The sequence below is a fragment of the Ciconia boyciana genome, chromosome 13, assembly GCF_034638445.1.
Source record: "Ciconia boyciana chromosome 13, ASM3463844v1, whole genome shotgun sequence".
In the NCBI taxonomy this organism is placed as follows: domain Eukaryota; kingdom Metazoa; phylum Chordata; class Aves; order Ciconiiformes; family Ciconiidae; genus Ciconia; species Ciconia boyciana.
This window is the reverse complement of record NC_132946.1, coordinates 18,290,878-18,315,516: the sequence shown is the minus strand read 5'-3', so window position 1 is coordinate 18,315,516 and position 24,639 is coordinate 18,290,878. Positions and strand designations below refer to the sequence as shown.

Sequence of the window (24,639 nt, the reverse complement as noted above, 5' to 3'; positions counted from 1 at the left end):
GTATGTATGTGTCCCCAGAAGAGAAGGCAGAAGCCTTGAATAGGGACGTAGTGGGGGGGGGAAACATCACCCTCCTTCCCCGTTATCTTCAGCAAACACTTGCCGTGCTTAGAAAACAGGAGGTTGGTTTCTCTCTTAGAAAGTCCAGGCTCGGGAGGTAAAAACCACAGCTCAGCCTTGAGAAGTCGCTGCTGAAACTCGCCCTCCTGCCAGCAGGAAAGATGTTCATCCTTGGGGTCCCCTGGTGAGAGCATCCATCTAGGAGGGCTCCCAGCCCTGGAGACCCTTAATGGTGTCAGGAGACCCAGACCCCATCTAAGAGGGGGTGCAGGCAGCTGGGGCAGAAGCAGGGAGGGCTCTGCCTGCAGGGCTGGCACCCATTTCTGGAGGCTGTTTGGTAGGGCTGGAGTCAGCACAAAGGACCAGACAGCAGGTGAGTCAGGGGAGCTGCTCTGTATTTAGAGCGGAAAGCCTCACCATTGCCTGGCCTATTTCTGCTTTAATTTCCATGCACATTACAATAATATATCACCATTAGTATGAGGGAAGATAAATATAATTGAAACGAGCTGGACTAAGCACAGCAACCCTGCTGTCCAGCTACGCCCTAACGTGGGTAGCTTGATGGCACGCTGCTCCAGAGTTTTGAGCCAGATCTTAATCTCTCCCAAACCTGAATTACACTAGCCGTAGCCCAGCCCTTGTGTCCTCTGCTCTGCCACAGTTTCACTCCAGCATCGTTATAATCGGCACAAGGGAATACTATGCAGTGGTAGCTGCAGCTCAGGGAGCTTTAAGGAAATTTATAGTTCTGTTCTGTGGCCTTCTGGAGGATTCGTGCACTTTAAGTCCCTCCTGAAGTCCGGTCTCCAGCAGCAGTGCTCACATGGGTATGTTTTTTATGAAATCTGTATAAATGGAAATGAAATGGAGATGGAATTGAGAGCAGCAGTAGGCGGTCACTGCCTGATGCACCATCCGTGCATCCCAGTAGTGGGATGCGGTAAGCGGGACCAGGATCTGAGCTCGGACCCCATCCTCAACCGACTCACTTGTCCCTGGCTGAACGGTCCCACCTGTGGAGCCGGGGGACAGAGCAGGGCAGAGCCCTTTCCATTAACCCTCCCAGCAAGTATCTGATTCATGGGACAAGCTCCCAGCAGGAGCTTTCCCAGGGACCGCGGTCAGCTGAAGCAGTAAAAACTCCAGGAGTATCTATTTGAACATCCTCACTTGAGGGGATTAGTGAAATAGCCTCCTTGTTTGGGAAAAAAGGAGACAGAGAAATCAAAGGGATTTCCTACCACCTGCCTGCAAGCACAAAGCCAGGGTGCAAACCTGTGGACATCCCGGAGATGCCGACCTCAGGGAAGTTTGCTCCAAAAAGTGCTCTTATCAGTGAAGATGCAACCTAATGGGAAGGGAGAAAAAAAGTAGGAATAGAAAAAAAAAAGTCCCATTTTTAGCAGCAAAGTTTCCACATCACAATAATTATCATCACATCTGTCTTTTGAGAACCTCTTCAAAAAAACCAAACAACCCAAAAAACCCAAACCCCAAAGAAACAGAACATCACCTGAGGTCACAGTTGTGGTACATGGCTGAAGTGAAGTCTGCCACAGAGCGGCTGCCTCCTCCCGGCTCCCCAGTTGGGAGAAACCCAAAAAACCCTCCCATTCCTCACGAGAATAATCTCAGGTCCTTCACGCCAGCCAGGCAATGCTACAGCTGCTCAAGGCAGCATTGAAAAGAAATAACGCTTCTGCCGAGCACAGCTTTTCATGAGTGATATAATTTTTTCCTTCATGATAAGAAAATATTAAAGTTCTCCAGAAATGGCAAAGCCAGTTTTTCCAGGCTCCCCCCCCATCTTTCAAACAAAGACTTATCTATTTTAGCAGAAAAGCTTTGCATTTCCCTTCCCTCTGCCGGGGCCTCGCAAGGGCCATGCCCTGGGCACCTTTGCTCCTGCCTCTGCTCAGTCTCACGTGTGCTGCCCCTCCCAGCTGGGCTATGGCCAAATCCTGCCCTTCTCCCTCCCCAGTGCCACTCTATGCTCCAGCCATCCCTCCTGCCTGTTTTTTGGCCCCGGCAGCCCTTTGCCTTACCCTGCCAGCTGCTCTGCTCCAAAGCCCAGATGCACCCGTGGCTCTTCCCAGCAGCTTCCTGAAAGAGCCGTCTCCTGCAAATCCCACCCACCGGCCGACCAAGGATTCCTCACCGCTTCGCCCATCACCTTGTGCTTCTCCTGCATCTTCCTCCTCTCAGCAGATGAAGGGCATGGGGAAGCTGACTTCTTCCACCCCCTGGCACGGACATTTCAGACAGGCCTCAGCTTTCCCAGCCAATCCCTCCGGCACCTTGCTTGACGTCCAGATGGACGCAGGGACCACGCTTGTCCTTGTTTTATTTACACAGACCCAGCTATGGGGGGGCAGGCAGATTATTAATAGGGCTGATTATCTCATATCAGTAATGTCCAAGTTGATTGATTATGTGGCACAGAGGATCTCTCTTATTTCTGCACACTTATTATTCCTGCATTTCCAGCAGCAGTGGGGGTGAGCTGGAGCACACACCAACTCCCCGTTTGCGGTCCCGTGCCGTGCTCAGCGCAGGATGGAGCGGCACAGCAGCTCCCCCGACACTGCGGCGGCTGTTTTGAGATCCAGCTCCCAGGGGAGGTTTTTATTCGATTGCCCTGCACCAAAACCTCAGCTGGTGACAGTCACCAGGCTCTGCCGGTGACTCTCGCATAAACTGCAGAGGTGGAGAGAGCAAACAGCTCTTCTTGCGTGCACCAGGAAAGCCGAGGCTGAGCAGCAGAGCCATGCCCACATTATAACCGAGCATGTCCTTGCTTGCTCCAAGCAAGCTCTGCATTTTCTTTTCCCTGGTCACCCAGATACTGCACATCAAAGCAGTAGTTTCTGGATTACCAGGCAAACCGTCTTCTCCGACACAGGGAAACACCATCCTCTGCCCTCCCTATTCCCCCAGCGCAGGCAGCCCCAGCTCGGTGGCAGGGTGATTAACGGGGGTGATTAGAGCTCATGGCTCAGACCCGGGGGAAGAGTGGGGAGAAGGGGACAAGGGGAACATCCTCGCCCAGACACATCATCCTCATCCTGAACCGGCCCCGCTGTTCCAGCAGCAGCAGCGTGGCCACGGAGGATGCTCCCGGCAAAGCCGGTACCTGAGTAAGAGGGTCAGGGCCTGGGCATTGCACTCGCCAGTTCCCGGCACCTGAGATCAGTTTTGCTGGTGCAAAGCAAGCACAGAGGCTCCAGGCTCAGCTCTGCTAGACCAGATCAGCAGCAACAGCTTGGGAAGCCATGGCTGAAACGCAGCATTGCCTTGGATCCCAAACAATCCCTGGCTTAATTTTATTTCCCCCGTAAAATTTAGAAGCTTCAATTAAAACCAGAACTAGAAAAGCCCCAAACCTCTTCTGCTGTTTGGGATGGCTTTTCCATCCATACTATAGATCCTCTGAAACCCTGAAGATTGATGCATGGGCTTGCTGGAAAACACCAAGACCAAGGGAGGGAGCATGGAGACAAGCCGGCAAGCCCTGCCAGCTCTTCCCGAGCTCTGCTCAGTCCTGGTTTGGCTCCTGGCTATCGCAGCAAAGCATCCCAAGCTCCCACCTGGACAATCACCCTCTCCTGCCCTCAAAGCTCAGGTGGCCTCCAGTTCATCAGTGAGAGGTGAGGAAGGCTCCTTGGTGGTTGCAAGCTTTCTCAGGATGCAGGAGATGCCAGCTCTGAGTAACCATCATCTGAAGACACACAAACGCATGCAGCACATTTTAGTTGCCCAGCTCCAAACCAGCTTCTCTCCACTGATTTCATCTGACGTTTTCCCTGGTTTACATGGGAGAATGTGGATTAGAAGAAACCCCCAAGTGGATTTTGAAGAGCTGCTTCTACCGTCACAGCAGGATCCAGCCACCCACATCCATCTCCCAGTGCACCCCTGCACCCTCCAGCTGTAACTACTGAACAGAAAGCGAGGCTCATCCTTGCAATTATTGCAACCAGCTGCATGACTCGCAACAACCCCTTCATTTGCTCCTCCGCTCGGAAATGCCCGCTCAGTTTGTTTCTGCTGATGCGAGAGAGCCCGTAATTACGGCAATCCCTGTGCTCATCAGGAGGTGCCAGGCAGGCAGCAGCAGCAGCGACAGCCACAAACCACCAGCCATGCCAAGTACCATCCTGATGATCCAGCTTCTATAAAAAGAAAAAAATCAGTGTAAATCCTGCCCACGCCAGAACTTCCCAGGGAAGCATGAACTTTTGTGGAGCTGTCAGATGCTACAAGGCTCCTGCAGCCCGGGGCAGGGTTCGAGGTAAGGAGGAACAAGCCCAGAGCTGGGTTTTTATTTTGTTCTGCTGCACTGAAAGCGATAGCACGCGTGGCAGGCAGGAACGTGTCCTGAAGCTCAGCAGCAGTGCCAGGAAGGAGGCTGGCCAGACCTGAGCTTGCCAAGCTTTTTCCCCCAGTGCCCACACTGGAAAGGCAGCAAGCTGAGACGTCCCCGCTGGAGACTGCGTGTGGTCCCCCAAGGTGCACAGGGCTGACGAGGCCACCACGTACTGCTCTTACCTGCTGGTAGTTGAGCACTAGCACGTGTCCAGGGAAGCCACTGCAAAGCCCTGGAAGAGGACTGCCTTGGTCAACAGGCCATTTCCACTCTCAGCTTTGGCCCACCTCTCTGCGGAAGATGGGAGGACATGGTTCCTGCTGTCCTGGAGAAGCTTACATGGTCAAAATCTGCCCTGTGATGGATGTAGGTGCTGCAGAACCCCTCAGAGCTGAGCTCACAAAGCTACTGGATGAGGCTGTCTACCTGGGGATGAGGAGCTGCTACAGGAGCCCTCCACACCACAAGCAAGCACGACTGGGATGCTGGTGCTCCACCAGCCAACTCTGCTCTCCCCAGCCTGCCCCACTGCCCTTCAGCCTTTGCAGGAGACACACAATTCATCTACTAGCAGCTATAACAGCAATTAACACTTCCAAGGGCCATATAAAGATTATTTCTACCACCACATAACGAGGTCATTGAGGCTCATTATCCCCACTCTATAGGTGGTTGGGATTGGGGGTGAGCCAACCCTTGGCTTAAACCCTCATGGCAAAGCAGCACAGCTGGGACACGAGCCCCAGCCTTGGCTCTAGGAACCCTCCAGCTGCAGGGACTGTCGAGGAGCACACCCTGCGTTCGGCCTCCGGTCTGCAGAGCCGCAGCCGGAGGCTGCGGGCATTGCCTGGCACGCAGCCTGGCACACGGTCCTCTGGAGCCAGCCCTGGCACGCTGCAACCTCTTCTTGCAGCCCAAGTGACAGCAAGAAGATGAAATGTTTAAAATAACCCCTGAAATGTTTAAAATAACCCCGGCAATGCAAAAGCTGCGTCATGGGTTGTTCGGACTCTGCTGTAGCTCAGCCGTCCCTGCAGTGGGGCTGTGAATATTTGGGCTGGCCCTGCACCCTGCCAGCCTGGCTGCAAATGGAGAGGCTTGGACCAGTGTCACCCTGGGAGCAAAAAACAGTGCCTAGCAAGAGACAAAGCACTGAAAGATAGATGCAATGTGTGCTGTCCCATCCCTTTATTTGGTTTAAATTGTGAATAACTCCTTGCAGAGCAAGGCAGCCCTGACCATGGCATGGAGGGGCACAGCAGGGGCTCCAAGGCAGGGCTGCGCCCAACGTGGGGTGCACACAGGGCTGCGGGCAGGGGCTGCCCAGGGCACGGGCAGCAGCCTGCATGCAACAGCTTCAAATGGGCCGTCTCGCCTGCATGCGTGGGGTCCAGGTCCTCTCTGCTGCTCGGGTCCCCCATTTCCACGCAGGACCCCCCTCTCTCCCTGTCCCCTGCAAACAGCTCTTTTCTTTCTTGCTCCGAAGCCACGGGAGGCTCGGGCTCGCCTACGGCATCGCCCCCATTTCCACCGTGCGGGAAATACTACGTCCCCACCCGCCGCCCCCCTCCTGGCAGAGCAGCCAAGTATTTTGGAAAGTGTTAGAAAGGCAGCAGTGAGTCACCCACAGCTGCAGTGCCTGGCAGGCTCAGCTGGCCCCTGGCCACCCCCCGGGGTCACAGCACCCCGAGGGCAGCCCCCAGCAGCAGCTTAGGGCTGTGGCCGTGTTTGTGGGGTGATGAGTCCCCCTCTTTCTCCTCCTCTTTCTCCCCAGCATCTCCAGCAAAGAGCTGACTGAGCTCATAGAGCGCCTGCAGAAAAATGCCGACCAGGTGGAGAAAAACATTGTGGAGACCGACTCCCGAATGCAAAATGTAAGCAAGCCGTGGCCCCACGCACACGGGCTCCTCCGAGCAGCCCTGTCCCCCCTGCTCCCTCCTGCCACAGCCCTTCCCTTCGCTGCGGTCTCGTCTCGTCTCCACTCCTATGGCACATGCGTGCGGCTGCCCTGCCCTGCGGCCGGTACCTGGGCTGCGATGATCCATAACGGAGGGATGCATGGGTTCCCCCGCCTTGTGGGAAGAAGGTGGGAGGGTGTAACAGGCAATGGGGCCCCAAAATTCTTCCCTACCCAGGGCTGGGTAGCACTGTGCAGAGCAGGGATGTGCATCCCTGGACGTGCATCCCAGCAGGCAGCTAGGATGGAGGAGAAGGGGCCTGAACCATCCTCCTCTTCCCAAAGGGTATGATGCATCCCGAGGCGACGCAGCCCCCCAGCCACAGCCCTTCCTCGGGGCTAACACAGGCGAGGGGGAAGCAAAATACACCCCTGGGAGGACAGGAGACAGCAGAGCTCCTGCCCATCTCTGGTGCCCAGGGGCAGCGTGGTGGGACGACCTCTTGGATACCGCTTATTTTCCCCTGGTGACCCTTCCTCCCCGCTCTCTGCCTGCCCAGGACTTGCACAAGATCAAGGCATGCCAGCTAGCGCAGTACAAGGACCTGACGGCTCAGAAACTCACCGAGTCTGAGAAGCTGCTCTACGTGCTGGATGGGGATGCAGCGATCGCCCGGCACATGAAGCACCCCCAGGGTGACATGATCACAGAAGAGTGAGTACCAGGGCAGGGGGAAACCTGTCCCCACAGCCTTGCAGGGGGGGAGGACGCTTCTCCAGGGGCTCTGCTCCGCTCCTGCCTGCAGCTGGGGGAGGCACCGCAGGCTCCTCCGCAGCCCAGCTCGCGTTAAGGTACATAACCCGCAGCCATCCGCGGGCAGGTGTGGAGCGAGAACGGCTGCACGCCTGCTGATGGCCGTGTATAAAGCTCTGCTCGAAGCATGGTGGGGTGGTGACTGCCCAGCATATGGGCAGCCGATGCTCTCCCCCAGTGCCAGCCTGCCCTGAGCTGGCGGATGAGCTGAGCAGCCCTTGGCAGAGGACGGGTGTGCAGGAGCCTTTGCCCTCTCCCCTCCCCAGCCGATTGCACAACGCGGCTGCTGCCAGCCCGCCTGGCAGCGCTGGGCTCTCCGAGGTCCCCTAAGGACAGGCCCCCCCGCTCCATAGGGGGGCTGGGAGAGGATCACCTGCAGCTACCAATGCTAATGCCGGCCCATGCCCACATCCTGCATCCCACCCTTGTCCTTCCCTTCCCGCAGCATCCGGCAGCTGAAGGAACGAGTGTCAAACTTGCGCACGAAACACGAGCAGATCTACAACTTCCCCCTGCAGCGTATTGAGCCCCAGGTCAACTGGTCAACAGTGATCGAGGAGAAACAGGTACCAAGGGGACCATCAGTGCTGCTGCCTGGCCAGCAGCACCAGCTGGGGACAGGCAGGACCTCATGCATCTCCCCATGGAGAAACAGGCTCCTGGAAACGTTCTTGGCTGCTTGATACTGGGAGCAGCAAACAGCATGGGAAGGAGGTGGGGTGCTGGGTGGCAGGGGAGGGTGCAGAGGTGATGGGACAAGGCCAGCTGCTGTGGCACCAGGATTTGGTGCTTGAAGCAGAACCACTGGCAGCAGCCGGGCTAAGTGAGGAAAAGCTCTGGAGGATCGGGGGGCCACGGGGGAGTGTGCCAGCCTGGCCTTCAGGGGATGGGCTCCTAAGGCTTAGCCTGGCCATTGACCTCTTGGGTGAGCTTGGGCAAACCTCTGCCCTTCTCCATCCAAGGATGGAGACCGCGCTCCCTCTCCAGGCAACGTGCTCCAATGCCTCACTGTCCTAAGAGTGGAAAAGCTTCTCCTTATACCCAGTCTGCACTTCCCCCGTTTAAATTTACGCCTGTCATCTCTCATCTTCCTACCACACACCACCCTGCAGAACCTGGCTCCGTTTACTCAACAACTTCCCCGTAGTTACGGGAAGGATGCTGTTGGGTCCCCCCCACAAAGCTTCCTCCTGCTGAGGCTGAACCAGCCTCAGCCTCTCCTCTTGGGTCCTTGGCTTGCCATCCCCAGTCACCACCTGCTTTGGGCTCTACTCTGTGGCCCTTCCTCATCATTTTATCCCAGCACTACACTCTTTCAGCCAGAAAAGGGTTAAAACCCCCAAACTGGCCTTCCCACGGTCACCATCTGGCATGGCTGCCTTCACCCACAGGCTCCCAACACCAAAGCCCATCCAAGCCCAGCTCCGTGTCCACCTCCAAGAAGAGTTTCCCAGGTCTTAGCCGCTCTGCGTCCCGTTCCCCCATCGCTAACCTAAACTCCTGTGTGCTGCAGGATGTGTTAAGCAGCAAGGGCTTTGGGACCGACCTGCCGCTGGTCAACAGCCAAGTAGAAGAGCACATCATCTTCCACAACGAGGTCATGGCCATCGGCCCACACATGGCCAAGGAAAGCAACAAGGTCAGCTCTCCTGCCCCTCTCCCTGCTGCCCCACAGGGTCAGCCCCATCCCAAGCCACTGATGAAGGCGAGGGCATCCCACCATCCAAGCTCCTACAGCCTGGACCAGGTTGGGTGGTTGCCCAGATCCATGCCTAACCTCGGAGCTGAGCATCGTACACCATCTCTAGCTGTACAATGAGGCAAATCCAATAAACCCCACATCCCCCTCCATCATCAAGCCCCCACGAGACCACCACTCTCCAGAGACATGCTCCTAACTCTTGCCTTGCTTCTCCCCTGTTACCAGGAATACACGAGCGACTTCCAAGCCAAATACCAGAAGCTGTTGGTAAGAGACCTCCAAGATCCTGGGGGCAGAGCCCTTTTGCAGGGGTCCCTTGCTGAGGTGGCCAGGCACCCCCACGGGACCCATAAGAGCAGCTTTGGGCTAAGCTCTCCCTCTGACCCTTCCCAGGCCGGGTCCCAGCAGCGGCAGCAGGATCTGAATTCCCTGCAGGACTACATGCAGCGCTGCACCAACAAGCTCTACTGGCTGGATCAGCAGGCGAAGGACAGGACCCATTACGACTGGAGCGACCACAACCTGGACTACCCTAGCCGGCGCCGTCAGTACGAGGTCTGTGCGCACTTGTGTGCTGCCTGGCCCCATGCCGGCTGGGTGCTTTGCAGCAAGGGAGGTGGGCACGGAGCCAGGGGAGTAGGCTGGGGGTTGGATGGGGGCAGGAAATGTCCCTTCCGCTGTGCCTCAGTTTCTCCCACTCCATCATGGAGCACTTTGAGATGTACAGATGACAGCATATGGATAGTAAGGTTAATCCTTACCTCTTGCTAGAAATAAAGCAATGAGGAAGCTCAGGAGCTTCCTCATTCTCCTCTCCCTTATCTCAGCATTCACTTGGCAAGAGTCGCATCTTTAGCAACATCTGCAAGGGAAGGAAAAGCGAGAGCTGCAGTAGGGGAACATCATGCTTTCTGTCTTGTGGCTGTTCAGGTCCTTTCAGAGTAGCTCAGTCACAGGACACAGCCATGGTCACCTCTCTTTGCGTGGGGATCAGTATCTTGCCTCTCTCCATCTAGAACTTCATCCACCGGAAGCTGGAGGAGAAGGAGGAGGCCATCAACAAGCTGCATGCAGATGGAGATCAGCTGCTTGCCCAGAATCACCCTGGGAAGAACGCCATCGAGGTGAGCATCAGGGATGGACTCCAGCTTCCCTACTTGCTCTAGAGCTTGGGGGACTGGCCCAGCCCTTCTCCAGTGTGGGACCTGGTGCCAACACGACTCGACTTTACTTCCCGGGATGCCAAGTGGGAAAAAGTCTCTTCCACCTGCAAGTGTGTAAACACCATCGGAGGAGCTGAGATAAACCTAAGTAGCTCTTTCTGTCTTCCTCGTCCCTGTGGTGATTACTCTGTGCCTGCCTACAAAGGATAAATTATGGTGGCAAGTTCCACCTTTGATGGGAAGATGGACCTAAGACCACAGGATTTGCCACCTCCTTCCACCTGTCCCCACGCTCCCATTGGAGCATCCCAGCTTTGGACTAGCTCTCCAGTATTCCCATCCGAGCTTTGACCTGAGAGCATCTGGGTGGCTTCACAGGCAGCCAAGGAGTTGTTTGCTCAAGAGGGAAATGGGTACTTTCTGGTGGGCAGCCCAGGCTCACCCCTAGCACGGGGCGTCCTGCTAACGTCTGCCTCCCACCCCTGTGTCGCAGGCTCACATCGAGGCAGTGCATGCTGACTGGAAGGAGTACCTCAACCTGCTGATCTGCGAGGAGAGCCACCTGAAGTTCATGGAGGACTTCCACAAGGTACCAGATCCCCAGGGGCAGTGAGGCACTGTTTGCTCTGCACAGCCCAGAGAGCAGGTGCTGGGTTGCAGGAGACCCCAGCAAACATACAAGCTCCCGCTGCTCTGGAAACAGGGTAGAAAAGATTTAGTCCTCTAGTCTACAGGGCTTTTAAGGCTAGGAGGACCACTTTGAGCTGATAACACAAGTCATAATTGCTCAAGCACCAAACGCAGTAATTGCTCAGCCAAAGCATAACTTGCAGAAAGCATCTGCTCCACTGCCAAGGTTTGAGAGCCACAGTCCAATGTCGGCATCCTTGTCCGCAGGACAGCAGAGATAGCTCGCAGGGGTACCTCACCCCCAAAACGAGGCATGAGGAGACCTTGCATGCTCCTCTCGGAAGCAGAACAGGTCCGAGTGGGGAAATTACACCTGCAGAAACCAGAGTTGGCCCCCCAGGGAGCCCTGCACAAGGGCTCAGCGCCCCAGCTGAGCTCAGCAGACAGATGTCTGCCGGATAAACTGCATCCGACAGCCAGGGAGGTTCTGCAGGGGAGCAGGTCAGGCTGGATTCCTTTCCCACAGCCTGGGCGTGTTGACGACGTGATGAGTCTGTTGCCAAAGCTGAACCCTGGTGCCCAGCCCAGGCAGTGCCTTTTGTGGGTACCTGCCAGAATAACTGCCCCAGGGGGTGGTTTATGTGTGGCAGGGCTTGGCTCTGCCTTCTCCTTGGCACTGGCAACAGAGACACCACGCACCGTTGTGATGCTGTCCAAGTGAAACAAAATTGAGGGCGGGGAAAGGTGCGATTTAACAACTCTGCATGAGAAGACCACGGAATAAGCTTCTCCTGGTTGTCTTTCCCCTAGCTTTGCTGTCCCAAGCACGGGAAGTAGCGATTCCTCACCTTTCTCCATGCACTACTGAGTGCTCAGATGCCCATCATAGCTCCTGGTGGCTGTCCCTGCTCTAGGCAGCGCGAAGTGGGTGCTGCAGTGGGTCTGCTTCATGTTTCAGCAGGACCCTCTCTCACAAGAGACTTTGCCTTTCTGCAGTTTCAGAAAGACACTAAGGATGCCCAGGAGCTCTTGAAGAAGGTGGATACAGACCTGGACCAAAAATTCAGCCCAGAGTTCAAGGACAGATACCAGCTCGAGTCTCTCCTCCGGGAGCTGGATGTGAGTATTGGTGCAGGCAGGACCCAAGGGGAGGCAGCAGCAGGAGCCACTGTCCCTACGACAGCGATGGAGGGACATCCCTGCCAGAGCAGGCATCTAGCCCAGCTTTCAGCATGGCGAGCAGCAAGACCATGCTGCTGCCTCCCTTTGCCTGGCCTTCACCCGACTCTTCCTTCCCCTCTAGCTAGAGATTGCCTCTCCCATAGCAACGGAATTGCTCACTGGGTTGGTTTTTATTTGTTCTCTCATTGAGTTAGCGCTCATTAAGGGTGGGAGCATAATTAGACCTGCTGCCAGAGGAGGCTGTGGAACTTGCTGTGCTGCTGAGAGCAGGGATGCGAGATTGCCCACTTGGGAAGGGCTGTACTGAGCTGAGCCACTGGCCCAGCCCAAGCGTGCTGCAGCAGGCCCAGATGATGCACGTGTCCTGGGACAGGTGATAGCTCTTCCTGAGAGCCATCCCTCTCCTCCTGCGTGCTCCATCCCACTCAGCGTCGTGGGATACCCACCTGCACAGCTAGAAATAGAGCAACTGATGGAGAGCCTTTTCACAGGGCTCTAATTAGAGCTAATAGCTGGGAATGGGGCTATCCATCAACATGCAGACAGGAAGATGTGGATCCAGGGAATGCCTATTACTGCCCCGTGGCTAGTGCCAAGGCATGGCAACTCACGGGCACGGTCCCAGTCCTCAGCCTGGCTGCAAAAATAGGCAGGAGAGTGCAGGAACACAACGGCTGCAGAGCAGGACCCAGGAGCTGTTTTCACCAGCATAAGCAAAAGCGAAGCTGAAGTCCCTGTCCCAGCAGCATTGGTACAAGCTCCTCCCCAGCCCTTCCCCAGCTGGCAGAGCTCAGGAGCTCGTTCTTCCCACGTTTCCCTACTGGTTTTTGTCTTTACCCTGTGCTAGGACCAGGAGAAGGCCTTGGACAAGTACGAAGTAGTGGTGAAGTCCCTGCAGGAGCGCAGCCAGCACATCCTGCCCCTGCGGTACCGCCGTGAGATGCCACTCCAGCCCATCCCCGTGGAGGCTCTCTGCGAGTACGAAGGCGAGCAGGTAACATCTCCCTTGTCCCATGAGCAATGCAGAGGTGCTCCTGGGGACCGTGTCCTCGGGGGGCACTGGGGATGGAAGAGACACCTGGGGAAAGAGCAGTTTTTGCCAGCGCCCAAGCGGTGATGTCTCCCACAGCGGGGACGAGGCAAAGGTCATGCTCGCCTTGGTGGGAAGGCAGGTTTTGCAGCTCAGGAGGAGGAGTGCAGGAGGGGTCTGGGGGAAAGGCAGCCTCCATCGGCCCTGTGGACAGTGTGCCTATCACACACCCTTTGGGAGGTTGCGACAGCCCAGTTCTGTCGTGTTCCCACGCTCCCTGTGCTGGGATGGTGAAGATGTCTGGGCATGTTTCTGATCGAAGAAACTCACCCCAACATCACCACCACAGTCCTGGCGGGCACATCTGCATCCCCCCATCCCCACCATCACGGCATCAGTCGTTGCAGGGCTGAGTCGTTGACCGAAGGGAGGGGACAGCAAGCCAGCAGACAGCAGGCAGGGGCCTGGAGAGGAGTGAGCAGCTCAGGCTGACTCAGCTGCCTGCCTCTCCGAAAAGGAAAGCCACAGCACCGCCTGGGAAACGCCTTCTCATCTCTGCCCTAGTGGGAACTTGCTTGCCATGACTGTTGCAAGAGGAGGCATGGCTTCATACCTGGAGGCTCAGGGGAGGGAGGAGCAGGCACATGAGATTTCTGCAAGCGGCAGACACTTGGATAAGCAAGAGGGTGCAGAGAGAAGGGATTGGGGTTTATGCCAGTCCTGCCGCCCCACAAGCCTGGCTCCCCGGGGCTGCTGGCATGGAGCAGGGTGGGTGGTGTTTCCTGACCTGCTGCTGTGACTGGTTCCTGTCCCCCAGGGCCAAATAAGCCGAGGAGCTCGCTACACCCTGCAGAAGAACAGCGGAGACATTTGGGAAGTGGCAGACAGCTCAGGAAACAAGATCAGCGCCCCGGGGGTCTGCTTCATGATCCCCCCGCCTGACGCAGAAGCAATAGCGCTGGCAGACCAGTACGTGCCCCCCAGCCTGCCGTACCAGACCCTCCCGCTGCCCCGGCAGCCTTTGCCCTTGCCTTCACCAGCCTCAGGCCATGCCACCAGCGCTGCATCCGCCATCTGGCAGTGCTGACGGGGGGCTCCTGCCCCGATTCCCGCAGCAAAACTGTGCCTGCTCGAAGCCTCAGGCTTCCTCCAGGAGGGATTCCTGCACCCTCCTGCTTGCACACAAGATCCCACCTGGCAAAGTGGGGCCAGCTCAGAGCCGCCCAGGTCCCCCCTCCTCTGGGGGGCCATTATGGCAGGGGCAGCTGTCCATCCCTCCTTCAGCAGGCAGGTACCTGCCTTTGCTGTCTCTCCCTCGCTCTCACCCCTCCAGCGAAGACACTGCTCTAGCCCTTTGCCAACATGGGGTGAAGGTGCCTTTCCCCCATTCGCTTCATGGCTGCCTCGAGGGGCCAGGTCCTGCAAGTCCCTCCAGAGCTGCACCTCTTTCCTGGAGCAGTGCTGGGATGGGTGGTAGGGTGATGGAGGGGCCGAGGGCCTGACTCTGACCTCATGCCCACGCTGTCCCGTTTCGCAGAATTGCCGATCACTACGTGACTGTGAAGGAGAAGACTGCCAACTGCAAGAACATCCTCCAGCAGCGCTACGAGGGGCTGAAGGCAGACAGCATTGGAGGTGCGGCTCTGGAAGGGCAGCTTGGAGCTTGCCCCTTCCCAGGCACAAAAAGGCTGCTGTAGCCTTGAACTTAGGTGGTATCCCATCTTAGGGGGGATGTCACCGAGAGCTTCCCATCTCCTAAGGGTCCTGGGGACAACAGTGTTGGGATGCATGCAGGGGCAGAGTAGCCAGGCTGCAGTCGCAGCAGGCAGGGCTCTGGGAGTGGAAGGGAATGAGGGTTTTGCACTCACCAGTGGACTGAGCCTAGACCCAGCTTCCAACCAGCTTTAACCTGGTCCCTGTCATTATCCAGATGCTGCATCGGTTCAGGGGCGCCAGCTTCTGGCAGGGCTGGAGAAAGTGAACAGTGACCTGGACAAGCAGGAGAAAGCAATAACGGCAAACCTCCGTCCGCCGCTGGAGCAGAGTCGGGCTGTGCAGGACAGCACCGAGCGCTCCAAGGACCTGAAGGTAGGGGGCTGTGGAAGCAGACAGACAGTGCTGTACAGGGGCCGTGCTCCCAGGGGGTCTCCAGGGTGGTCCTCAGTATGCTGGGTGCTGTAAGTGCTGCTCCCCGAGCCCAGGAGCATGCAGGCATGGAGTGATGCTTACAGCTGGCTGCTTCTTCCAGTGGAGATGGGGAGCAGCCTCAGAAGCCAAAAACCTTTGCCCTGCTCCTGGCCCAGCTTGGTCACAGAAAGGTTGAATGGGAAAAAGGTGACAGCTGCAGAGTGTGGGCTGTGAGGAAGAAAGGGGAGCCCTCAAGTTTTGATCCTGCCCCTATTCTGAGCGCAGCAGGGATGTCAACTTTGCCACCACCATCACCAGCTCAGAAAGGAGCAGGAAAACACTTATGGACCAGGGCACTGTTCCTCATGGACCTGCTCCGCTTGGCTCTGGTGCTGGTAGTATCCTGCTCCTTTCCTCTCCTTCAGACCCCTAATTAAGCCAGGCTCTGTGCCACAAACCTCCCTTGGTTTAGGAGGAAGTTCAGGTCCTGGTTACATCACCTGCCGAGGGCTGTGTCAAAAATCCAAGTGCTACCACAAGTGAAAGCAAATTGCTCCAACTGCCTGCAGCGCTTTGACGTCCAGGCAAGAATTCATCTGTCAGGCTGCAGAGCCCAACGGTCCAGATGAGTCCAGCACGTTTCTGACAGAGCTAGAGCCGGTGGGAACCACTCCCCAGCCAGAGTTTCCTTGCTAAGGGCTAGTTAGCCTGTCCCAGAAGAGATAAAAGTCAACAGAAAATATCCTTTTGTCCCCTTCAGGGCTGAAAGGCACCTGCCATCAAACACAAGCCCTCAGCCCTGACCTCCCTTCTCACACTGGACAGCCAAGGGTCAGCTTCTTTGTAGCCACAAGGTCCTAGTTCGGTTGCCATAAAGGCTTTATTCCTACTTCAGAACATCACCAATGAGGTCCGTCGCATTGAACCTGAGAAAACGAGGAAGATCCAGGAGTGCGAGATCTTCATTGAATCTGTGCCGAACACTGGCAGTGCTACCTTGGTAAAGAACAAGGTGGAGAATACCAACAAGAAGTACGACCGCGTGGTCCAGCTGCTCAGTGCTGCCCAAGAGAAGTAAGTCATGGCTTGAGCCTGCCATAACATAGGATCCTGCAGGAGATAGGTGCAGGCGTGCTTAAACACCTTTCCTCTTGTGTCCATACAGAGTTGAGGTGGCCATGCACCTCGAGAGGAGCCTCCAACAAGGCCGAGACCTGCTGTCTACCTACGAGAACAAACTGGTCATAGATGACACAGTACCAGAGGATTTGCGGGTGGTAGACCGTAAGAAAGAAGAGCTGCTGGTGAGTGTTTTCTCCAGCCAGTTTTCTACCCTATTGACATGCTCCACATACAAAACCACTTTCCAAAAGCTGGAGTAATTGCTGCTCAACTCACAAGCTTGAATCAGTTGGTAAAGGGATTACCTCCCCCAGCTGGAGGTGAGACCTCACGTTAACTGCAGTGATCCCCACCTACTTTAAACACAAACCGTTCCCATCCCCAAACCAGGAATCAAATGCCAGTTGTGATTTGATGAAAGGACTAATGGAGAAGTGAAGGATAAAATGGTCTGGGAAAAGCAACGCAGAGGCCCGATACTTGAAAGAGATGGTCTAGCAAGGCTTTGAGAACAGTTATGGCTAGGAAAAGCTACCGACCAAAACTGGCAATCCTTCTGCTATAGAAAGGCCAAGAACTGGCTAGGCCAGAATTTTCTGTCCTTCTTCAGCTTTTCCATCAAGTCCCCAAGTTCAGACTAGCATGCAAAAGCTTTCACAGCTACTTCTAGAGTGGTTGCACTGGCAGGAACAGGGTTTAAGGCTTGCATGAGGAGCACCAAACATTTTGCATGTAGTTTAATGCTTGCTTTTAAAGGTTAACAGGTGGAGAAAGGAGCAAGACCTAGCTTTTCTCCCCATCAGGTTTACCAGATGGCTCTGCTTATGATGCAAGCCTCTAACTTGCTTTTCTCCACAACCTGTAGCACTACTGCAGCTCAGCCATTCCTTAGCATCCTTTACAGCTCCAGTGCAGTAGCTGGAGTTGATGTGGAACAGTAACAAAAGCCTGGCACATGTGCAACCCTGGAGAATCCCTCTTCTCCTGCTTTTTCCACAGGCCATGGGCACCGAGCTCCAATCCAAGAGGTTCCTGCTCAGTGAAGCAGAGCAGAACTTGCTAAGGACAAAGACGTGCTCCAACACCCTGGCCAGCAAGTTCCAGGAGCACTGCCCCGACATCGAACGGCAGGAAGCTGAGCTCTACAAACTCAACCAGCGCTTCAACAACCTCAGCAAGCAAATCGACCACAGGTAAGACTCTAGGACAGGATCTAGCTAGGACTGGACCAGCCTGGAGAGCTGGGGTATTTACAGTGGTGTTGGAACCACACTGAATCTGGAAGAGGCATAGCACTGTCATGGGAATGAGCAGTTGCAGAAGGCCATCCAGGGAGGTCTAAGGAGGAAGAGAGAGAGGTTCCGGGCATGCACTGGCTGGGTAGATCTGGGCAGCCTTTAGGATTAAGTACTCTTGCAACAGCGACAGGAACTTTGGCAAGAGTGACTGCATTGGCTGCCATGGATCATCTGCCTCTGCCTGGATCATGTCATGTCTTGTACCTTCTTATCTCGCTAAAGGGTTATGTCCACTATTTACCACCCCGCAGTTGCCCTATGACTCCTCTCTTCTCTGATTTCTGCTTACTTTTATACTGACCACATGGCACCAATTCCTGCAGAAGACTCTCCCAGAGAGGAGAGAGTCAGCCAGAGAACAACTCTGGCTCAGATCTGTGTCTTTAGGGAGCGGGGGAAGCAGGGACTGGTTAAGAGGCATTTGCAGAAGACACAAGAGATGTGACAGTACTGAAGCTGAGCTGATTTCCCCTACAGAACGCAGACTCTGCAGAAAGCGAAAAGCGCCTATTCCAACTACCGCACCAACTACGACAAAGTCAACCAGTTCCTGTGCAACATACCTAACTACGAGCCACAGGAGTCTGACAACATCCAGCAAGTGGAAATGAAGCTGAAGAACCAAGCGGTAATTCTTTCAGAGAGCACCCTGGGCTCCACAGGGAGAGGAGAAGGAACAACACTAAAGATAAGGAATAGATAGCTCCTGAACATAAAATAGAAAAATATAAATACTTATTAGCTTTATTTTTTCATGCTATAAGGTCCCACTGTCCTACCTGTGCCTTGTTTACACGTAGCAGGGCAGCTCAAGATTGTAATTCTCAGTGTTGTAATTTTAATGGCAACCCTCAAAAAGGCTGAATGAAGCATTTGGATTTTGTCTTCCCTTTGACATGTATCTCTGTGCATGCCAGGCGCTCCTCAGTGACATTGCAAGCAAGGAACAGGAGGTGCAGAAGGTCTCCACCACAGCTCAGCAATACCAGCAGGCAGTGAAGGTAAGGCCTGCAATTCTGCTGGTAGGAGAACTTTAACATAGAATCATACAATCATAGAGTAGTTTGAGTTGGAGGGGACCTTTAAAGGTCACCTAGTCCATCCCCCCTGCCATAAGCAGGGACATCTTCAACTGGATCAGGTTGCTCAGAGCCCCCTCCAACCTGACCTTGAATGTTTCCAGGGATGGGGCATCTACCACCTCTCTGGGCAACCTGGGCCAGTGTTTCGCCACCCTCAGCATAAAAAATTTCTTCCTTCTATTCAGTCTAAATCTCCCCTCTTGTAGTTTAAAACCATGACCCCTTGTCCTATCGCTACAGGCCCTGCTAAAAAGTCTGTCCCCATCTTTCTTACAAGCTCTCTTTAAGTATTGAAAGGCCACAATGAGGTCTCCCCAGAGCCTTCTCTTCTCCCGGCTGAACAACCCCAACTCTCTCAGCCTGTCCTCACAGGAGAGGTGTTCCACTCTCTGGTCATTTTCGTGGCCCTCCTCTGGACCCGCTCCAACAGGTCCATGTCTTTCCTGTGCTGAGGACCCCAGAGCTGGATACAGTACTCCAGGGGGTCTCACCAGAGCGGAGCAGAGGGGGAGAATCACCTACATCCTACAAGGAGCCACCTAAAGCAAGCCTAGTGCCCTTGCTCAGTCAACCGATGAGCTAAAACCAGGTTATATCTGCTCTGACGTTGACATCACGTGGCCATTACCATGGCAACTGGCTCAGATTTATTGTCTGTGAAAGGAGGGTTTCCACTCCAAGCCCAGCATCAATAAGACAACTGGAAGGTCAGCACATGCCTGCAGCTGTGCTGTTATGGTCACAGGGCAGTACCTGCTGGGAGGTCCTGCCAACAGTGCTCTGGGTCCCACCATCCTCAGCAGCTCACCCAAAACACAGGTCAAGGGAAGAAGTCATTAAAGCCAGGGTTTAGGAGGGACCTGCGCACAAAGGGGACCGAGAAATCTCACTTTCCTCCGGGGACTTCTTCCCACAGGACTATGAGTTGGAAGCTGAGAAGCTACGGTCCATCCTCGACCTAGAGAACGGCCGGAACGGGTACATGAGCAAAAAGCCCAGGCTCCAGTCTCCAGCTGCAAAAGTGAAAGAGGAGGTAAATAAGGGGTAGCCTATAGAGAGCTAAAGCAGATGACAGCTTATGGGACCAAGGGGGATTTTGCAAAGACTTATATTTACTGTCAGTGACCTTGGTCCCAGAGGGGACTGCAGGGGAGGGCAGAGAATCAGGGGAGGAAGGGATTTTTTATCATTCTTAACCCATCAAGTTTTTTGGGCTGCGCTGGCTGGAATGAGAGGGGGAAAATGCTGGATTTAGCACTTTCTGAAAGGGGAAAGAGGGGAGAAAAGCCAAAAACCTGAAAGATTTTCCCCTCTCCAGACTTTCAAACAGGGAGTGAGATTTAACCACCGAAGACTGCGTGCTAGATAGAAATACTTACAGCGAGAGCAGGCCACAAGCTACATATTTATGCAGGATCTGTTTGCTACCTGCCTCAAACTCATCCTGCGTATCGAGGCAGACAGAAGTGTCCACCCGGTTCTTGCTCGTCTGCATCTATTTTTGTGTATCTTGAGTAGGAAACATACAGTACAACCATGAGACCGTGCGTGCACAAGAATCACTCTTCCTCCTACAAAGCCTGGCGGATCACCACTGTAGGTGGTTTTTAGAAGAGCACCCAGGGTTACTTCTTTAGGGCCTGGCTATTGTTTCTACGCAGCAAGTCTTGACCAAGCACCCCTAGTTCCATCACCTTTTCTCAATGCATTTTTGTTCTGTAGGAAGCTGTTCTGGCAGCCAAGTTCACCGAAGTAAATGCTGTGAACAAACAGAGGCTGCAGAACCTGGAGTTCGCTCAGAGCCTCCTGCGGCAGGTAAGCGATCACCAGGAGCAATGTGATGCTGAAAGGACAGTCGTGTAAATAATATACGTGTGCCTTTGCTATTACAAGTTGAACTGGAAACAAATCTAGCTAGTGTTTCATGCTCCCGAAATCACTCATCAGCAGACACTTAAATCAGATAGACAACCCCACTGTGTTTCGTGGTCTCATCTCCCACTTGCCCTAGGAAGCTCCACGTAATTTTTAACACTTCTTTTGCCAAACCCATGCCAGAATTAGCATTCCTTGTGGCTAAAAGCTTTGTTTTGACAGCAGCAGGCATCGCAGAAAGCATTTCTCAGGCTGGGAATCCACAGAGCAGTTCAAGAGCAGCCTGTTTGCAAATAGCCCCTGTTCAGCGTTTGCAATAGGCAACCTCCATTAACCAAGGTCAACATCCTCCTGTTGTTTTGTCACAGGAGGCACTGAAAATAAGCACCAAAAGTATGATTATTTGGGGTTTTCTGACTACACATTCTTTTTTCAACAACAGCAACCAGAGGTTCAAGTGACACAAGACTTTGTCCAGACCAAAAAATCCGTAAGGCCCGTGGAAGAAGTCTGGAAGCTGAAGAAAGAGCTTGAGGATGAGACTCAGCGTCGGCAACAGCTAGAAGCGGAGATCAAAGCCATTCAGAACAATATCGTCCACCTGCAAAACCAGAAGCCCCAAGAAACTGTTGTTAAGAAAGAACTGCTGAAGAAAGTGCCTGACCCTCAGCTGGAGGAGAGCTTCCACAAACTGCAGCAAAACCTAGCAGAAGAGCAGCGCAAGAACCAGGTGCTCCAGGATGAGCTGGAGGCTCTCAAAATCAGGCTGCGTGTTTTGGAGCACGAGAAGAGGGAAGGAGGGCAGGAGTATATAGTGAAAGAGGTACTGCGTATTGAACAAGATAAGGCTCAAGCTGATGAAATCCTGAAGCTCAAAGAAGAACTGGAAGAGCTCAGGAGGCAGGAAGGAACCAGAGAGAATGAAGTCATCCTTTTACGCCAACAAATCGCTGTGCTGTCCAGCGAGAAGAACAAAGAGCAGGAGAAGGTAACGGAGAAGGAGGTGCTGAAGCTGCAGAATGATCCCCAGCTGGAGATGGAATTCCGGATGTTGCAAGAGCACAAGCAGAGGGAGAGCGCCCTTCGGCAGAAGCATGAGGAAGAGCTCAGCTTCCTCCAGGACAAGCTCAAACGCCTTGAGAAGGAACGAGCCATTGCCGAGGGCAAAATTACCGTCAAGGAGGTGCTGAAGGTAGAGAAAGACTTAGCCATTGAGAGAGAGGTGAATGAGCTCCGGCGCCAGTACGAAGATGAGAAGTCCAAGGGTCGTTCCAACGAGCGGGAAAAGGCTGAGCTGCTCAGGAAGATCCAGCTGCTGGAGGAAGAGAATGCCAAGGTGGTTGTCCAGGAGAAAGTGCGTGAGATTGTGCGCCCAGATCCCAAGGCTGAAAATGAAGTTGCCAACCTTCGTTTGGAGCTGGTAGAGCAGGAGAGGAGATACCGAGGTGGTGACGAACAGCTGAAGAGCTGCCAGAATGAGTTGGCTGCTCTGAGGAACAGAGGGCCACTGGTAGAAGTCAAAGAAGTCATTAAGGAGGTCATTAAGTACAAGAATGATCCAGAAACTGAAAAGGAGCTACAGCGACTCCGGGAGGAAATCATAGAGAGGACAGCAGTAATTGAAAGAGCTGACCTTGAGATCTACCAGCTGAAACAAGAGATACAAACTTTGAAAGATACCAAACCTCAAGTGCATACAAAGGAAGTTGTTCAAGAAATTCTGCAGTTCCGGGAAGACCCCAAGACTAGAGAGGAGGTAGAGTCTCTGAGAGTGCAGCTAGCAGATGAACAAATGAAACACATTGACCTGGAGAGGGAGCGGCTGCTCCAAGAAGAGAAAGTAAGACAGAAGGAGGAAGAACTTTCCCAGGTGAAGGAGAAAGTGGTCCAACAGGAAGTAGTGAAGTATGAGCAAGATCCTGCCTTGAAAGCTGAAGTCAACTCCTTCTCTCAGAGCATTGAGAGCGAGCTGAAGCAAATTGACTGCCTCCATGAAGAACTCCGCAAGCTGCAGAGAAGGCGGTCTGAGCTAGAGCGTCAGCTAGAAGAACTTGAGAAAGAGAGACAGGCCCGCAGAGAGGCTGAACTGGAGGTGCAGAGGCTGAAGATTAGGTTGAATGAGTTGGAAGAACAAGAGAGGGAGACAACAGAACGAGTGACTGTGAAACAGAAAGTGATCCTTCAGCAAGATCCCCAGCAAGAGAAGGAGCACTCCCTCCTCAAGCTGGAGCTAGAAGAAGAGAAGCACCGGAGACAAGTCTTGCAAACTGAACTAGAAGCCCTCAGAAAGAAGCTCCTTTCTTTGGAGAAGATGGAGGTCAAAGAGAAAGTGGTCTTTTCAGAGAGTGTCCAAGTGGACAAAGGAGACACAGAGTACGAGATTCAAAAGCTGAAGAGCAATCTGGAGGAAGAAAGTAGGCGTAAGAGGGAGCTAGATGCAGATATCAACCGCCTCGAAACCAGGCTGTCCGAGGTGGAATTCAACAACTCCAAGTCATCAAAGGAGCTAGACTTATTAAGGGAGGAAAACCACAAACTACACCTTGAGAAACAGAACCTGCTGATGGAAACAAGGAGACTGCAGTCAGAGATTGAACTCACAGCAACAGAAGCTCGGGATTTGAGAAACATGACCCACATGGACAGTGGAATAAACCTGGACTCCAGATTCCAAGCTTTGGAAAGAGAGTTAGATGATCTGAAGCAGTTATCCAGAGAAAAAGATGCAGAGATTGAGCAACTCCAGAATCGCCTCAAGACAGTGGCTATCAAGAGGGAACAAAGAGAGAACCACCTGAGGCGCTCCATTGTGGTCATTGACCCCGATACAGGAAAAGAAATGTCTCCTGAGGAAGCTCATGTGTTTGGCCTCATTGAGTGGAGTCTCTTTGTCAAACTGAAGAGTCAGGAATGTGACTGGGAGGAGATCTCAATAAAGGGTCCCAATGGGGAATCATCTGTGATCCTCGACAGAAAGTCTGGTAGAGAGTTCTCAATTGAGGATGCCTTGAAGAGCGGAAGGCTAACCATGGCTCAGTACAACAGTTACCTCAACAAGGAGATGTCGATCCAGGAGTTGGCAGTCTTGGTGTCCGGAAGTAATTACACAGCGCTCCCTCCACTTTAGAAACTTTTTCTTAAGAGCAGCTAGTCAGAGCTGCACCACTTGTTAGACTACCAGATCACTGCAAATCCTTGCCCTCCTTTGCGTCTTCCAAAATGCTAGAGCCTCTGCCCCAGCCATGCTACGAAGCCACACTGCTTGCTGTCATACACTGCAGAAAAGCACCACCAGTAGTGGAGAAAACATTGTCAGGACTACAGCAAAACTTTCTCCCCCTCTTCATCCCTACCTAGTCACTCAACCTAATAAAAACCAAGACAAAGCCTTAGGACAGTGAAGTACCTGAAGTCCAAAGACTCAGTAGAACCTGCAGTTTCCTCAACATATACTCACGTAGTCGCATAAAAAGCTGTATACAGCAGTCATTAGAGAGACTGAAGGTCAAGATGACTCCGAGGTGACCAGCAAGAGCTGGTTACGTCAGCTGCGTGTTGGTAAGCCAGATAGTTTCATCGCGGACAACTGACTAAATGATGGATCGTCCTCTGAGAAAACCAGCTCTGTAAAAACAAAGGTGTGCTACATCTCAATTCAGTATCACCACATTAATACCTAAACACCATCATTTTGTTCACCTACGTGCCTATGCTGCTGGGGAAGAGTGAAGCAGATATAATTTGATGGCGTCAGCTGTAGATCCAGGAGGAGCATTCATACACCACAGAGGTCACCGAGAAGTACGTGAAGAGATGGCAGTATTGCCAAGCACAAGAGGGTAGTGTAAAGCATGCAACTGTAACCAAACGCAGAGTGCCTTCGAAACACAGTTAGCTTACCTCATGGTTAAAAGCCTGGTATTTTACTGGACGGAGTTACATGCAGCTACACGTTTCATTTACTTGTGTAAGGGAATGGGAAATAGAGGGGAATTCTATTTATAGTACAAAATAAAAATGCAGTGGTTCCAATCAGAAGTTGGTTTTTCTTTATTAATTATGGCAGTGTCTTCATCTTTGGCTTTACAGAAAGATGCCATTTCAGAGTCAAAGTTAAAAAAATAAGACTGTTCGTTTTAGCTGTTGACTCTTTTCCAAGAGGGAAATTGCTGGAGCAGCATTAGAGCTGGGACTAATTAGCAGCATTAGATGGGAGTGAACTGCACTAACAAATGGGACTGCAGCTGCAGGAAAACAGGGAATTACACTGCGATTACACCAGGGGCTT

At 53.6% G+C, this 24,639-nt stretch overlaps 1 protein-coding gene across 1 annotated transcript in view; it reads left to right on the top strand.

Annotated features, from left to right (window-relative positions):
* The window catches only part of PPL (periplakin), a 28,025-nt gene extending 3,552 nt beyond the window's left edge, over positions 1 to 24,473 (top strand). Inside the window, exons 2-22 of the mRNA XM_072878294.1 lie at positions 6,204 to 6,303; positions 6,887 to 7,041; positions 7,586 to 7,706; positions 8,654 to 8,779; positions 9,068 to 9,109; positions 9,236 to 9,397; positions 9,859 to 9,966; positions 10,499 to 10,594; positions 11,632 to 11,754; positions 12,665 to 12,811; positions 13,665 to 13,816; positions 14,385 to 14,482; positions 14,778 to 14,935; positions 15,870 to 16,048; positions 16,140 to 16,278; positions 17,096 to 17,289; positions 17,872 to 18,022; positions 18,312 to 18,395; positions 19,393 to 19,509; positions 20,199 to 20,291; positions 20,794 to 24,473. Coding sequence (XP_072734395.1) covers positions 6,204 to 6,303; positions 6,887 to 7,041; positions 7,586 to 7,706; positions 8,654 to 8,779; positions 9,068 to 9,109; positions 9,236 to 9,397; positions 9,859 to 9,966; positions 10,499 to 10,594; positions 11,632 to 11,754; positions 12,665 to 12,811; positions 13,665 to 13,816; positions 14,385 to 14,482; positions 14,778 to 14,935; positions 15,870 to 16,048; positions 16,140 to 16,278; positions 17,096 to 17,289; positions 17,872 to 18,022; positions 18,312 to 18,395; positions 19,393 to 19,509; positions 20,199 to 20,291; positions 20,794 to 23,478 — 5,230 coding nt within the window. The 3' untranslated portion in view covers positions 23,479 to 24,473. The remainder of the gene's footprint in view (positions 1 to 6,203; positions 6,304 to 6,886; positions 7,042 to 7,585; positions 7,707 to 8,653; positions 8,780 to 9,067; positions 9,110 to 9,235; positions 9,398 to 9,858; positions 9,967 to 10,498; positions 10,595 to 11,631; positions 11,755 to 12,664; positions 12,812 to 13,664; positions 13,817 to 14,384; positions 14,483 to 14,777; positions 14,936 to 15,869; positions 16,049 to 16,139; positions 16,279 to 17,095; positions 17,290 to 17,871; positions 18,023 to 18,311; positions 18,396 to 19,392; positions 19,510 to 20,198; positions 20,292 to 20,793) is intronic.
* Positions 24,474 to 24,639: the final 166 nt, after the last annotated feature.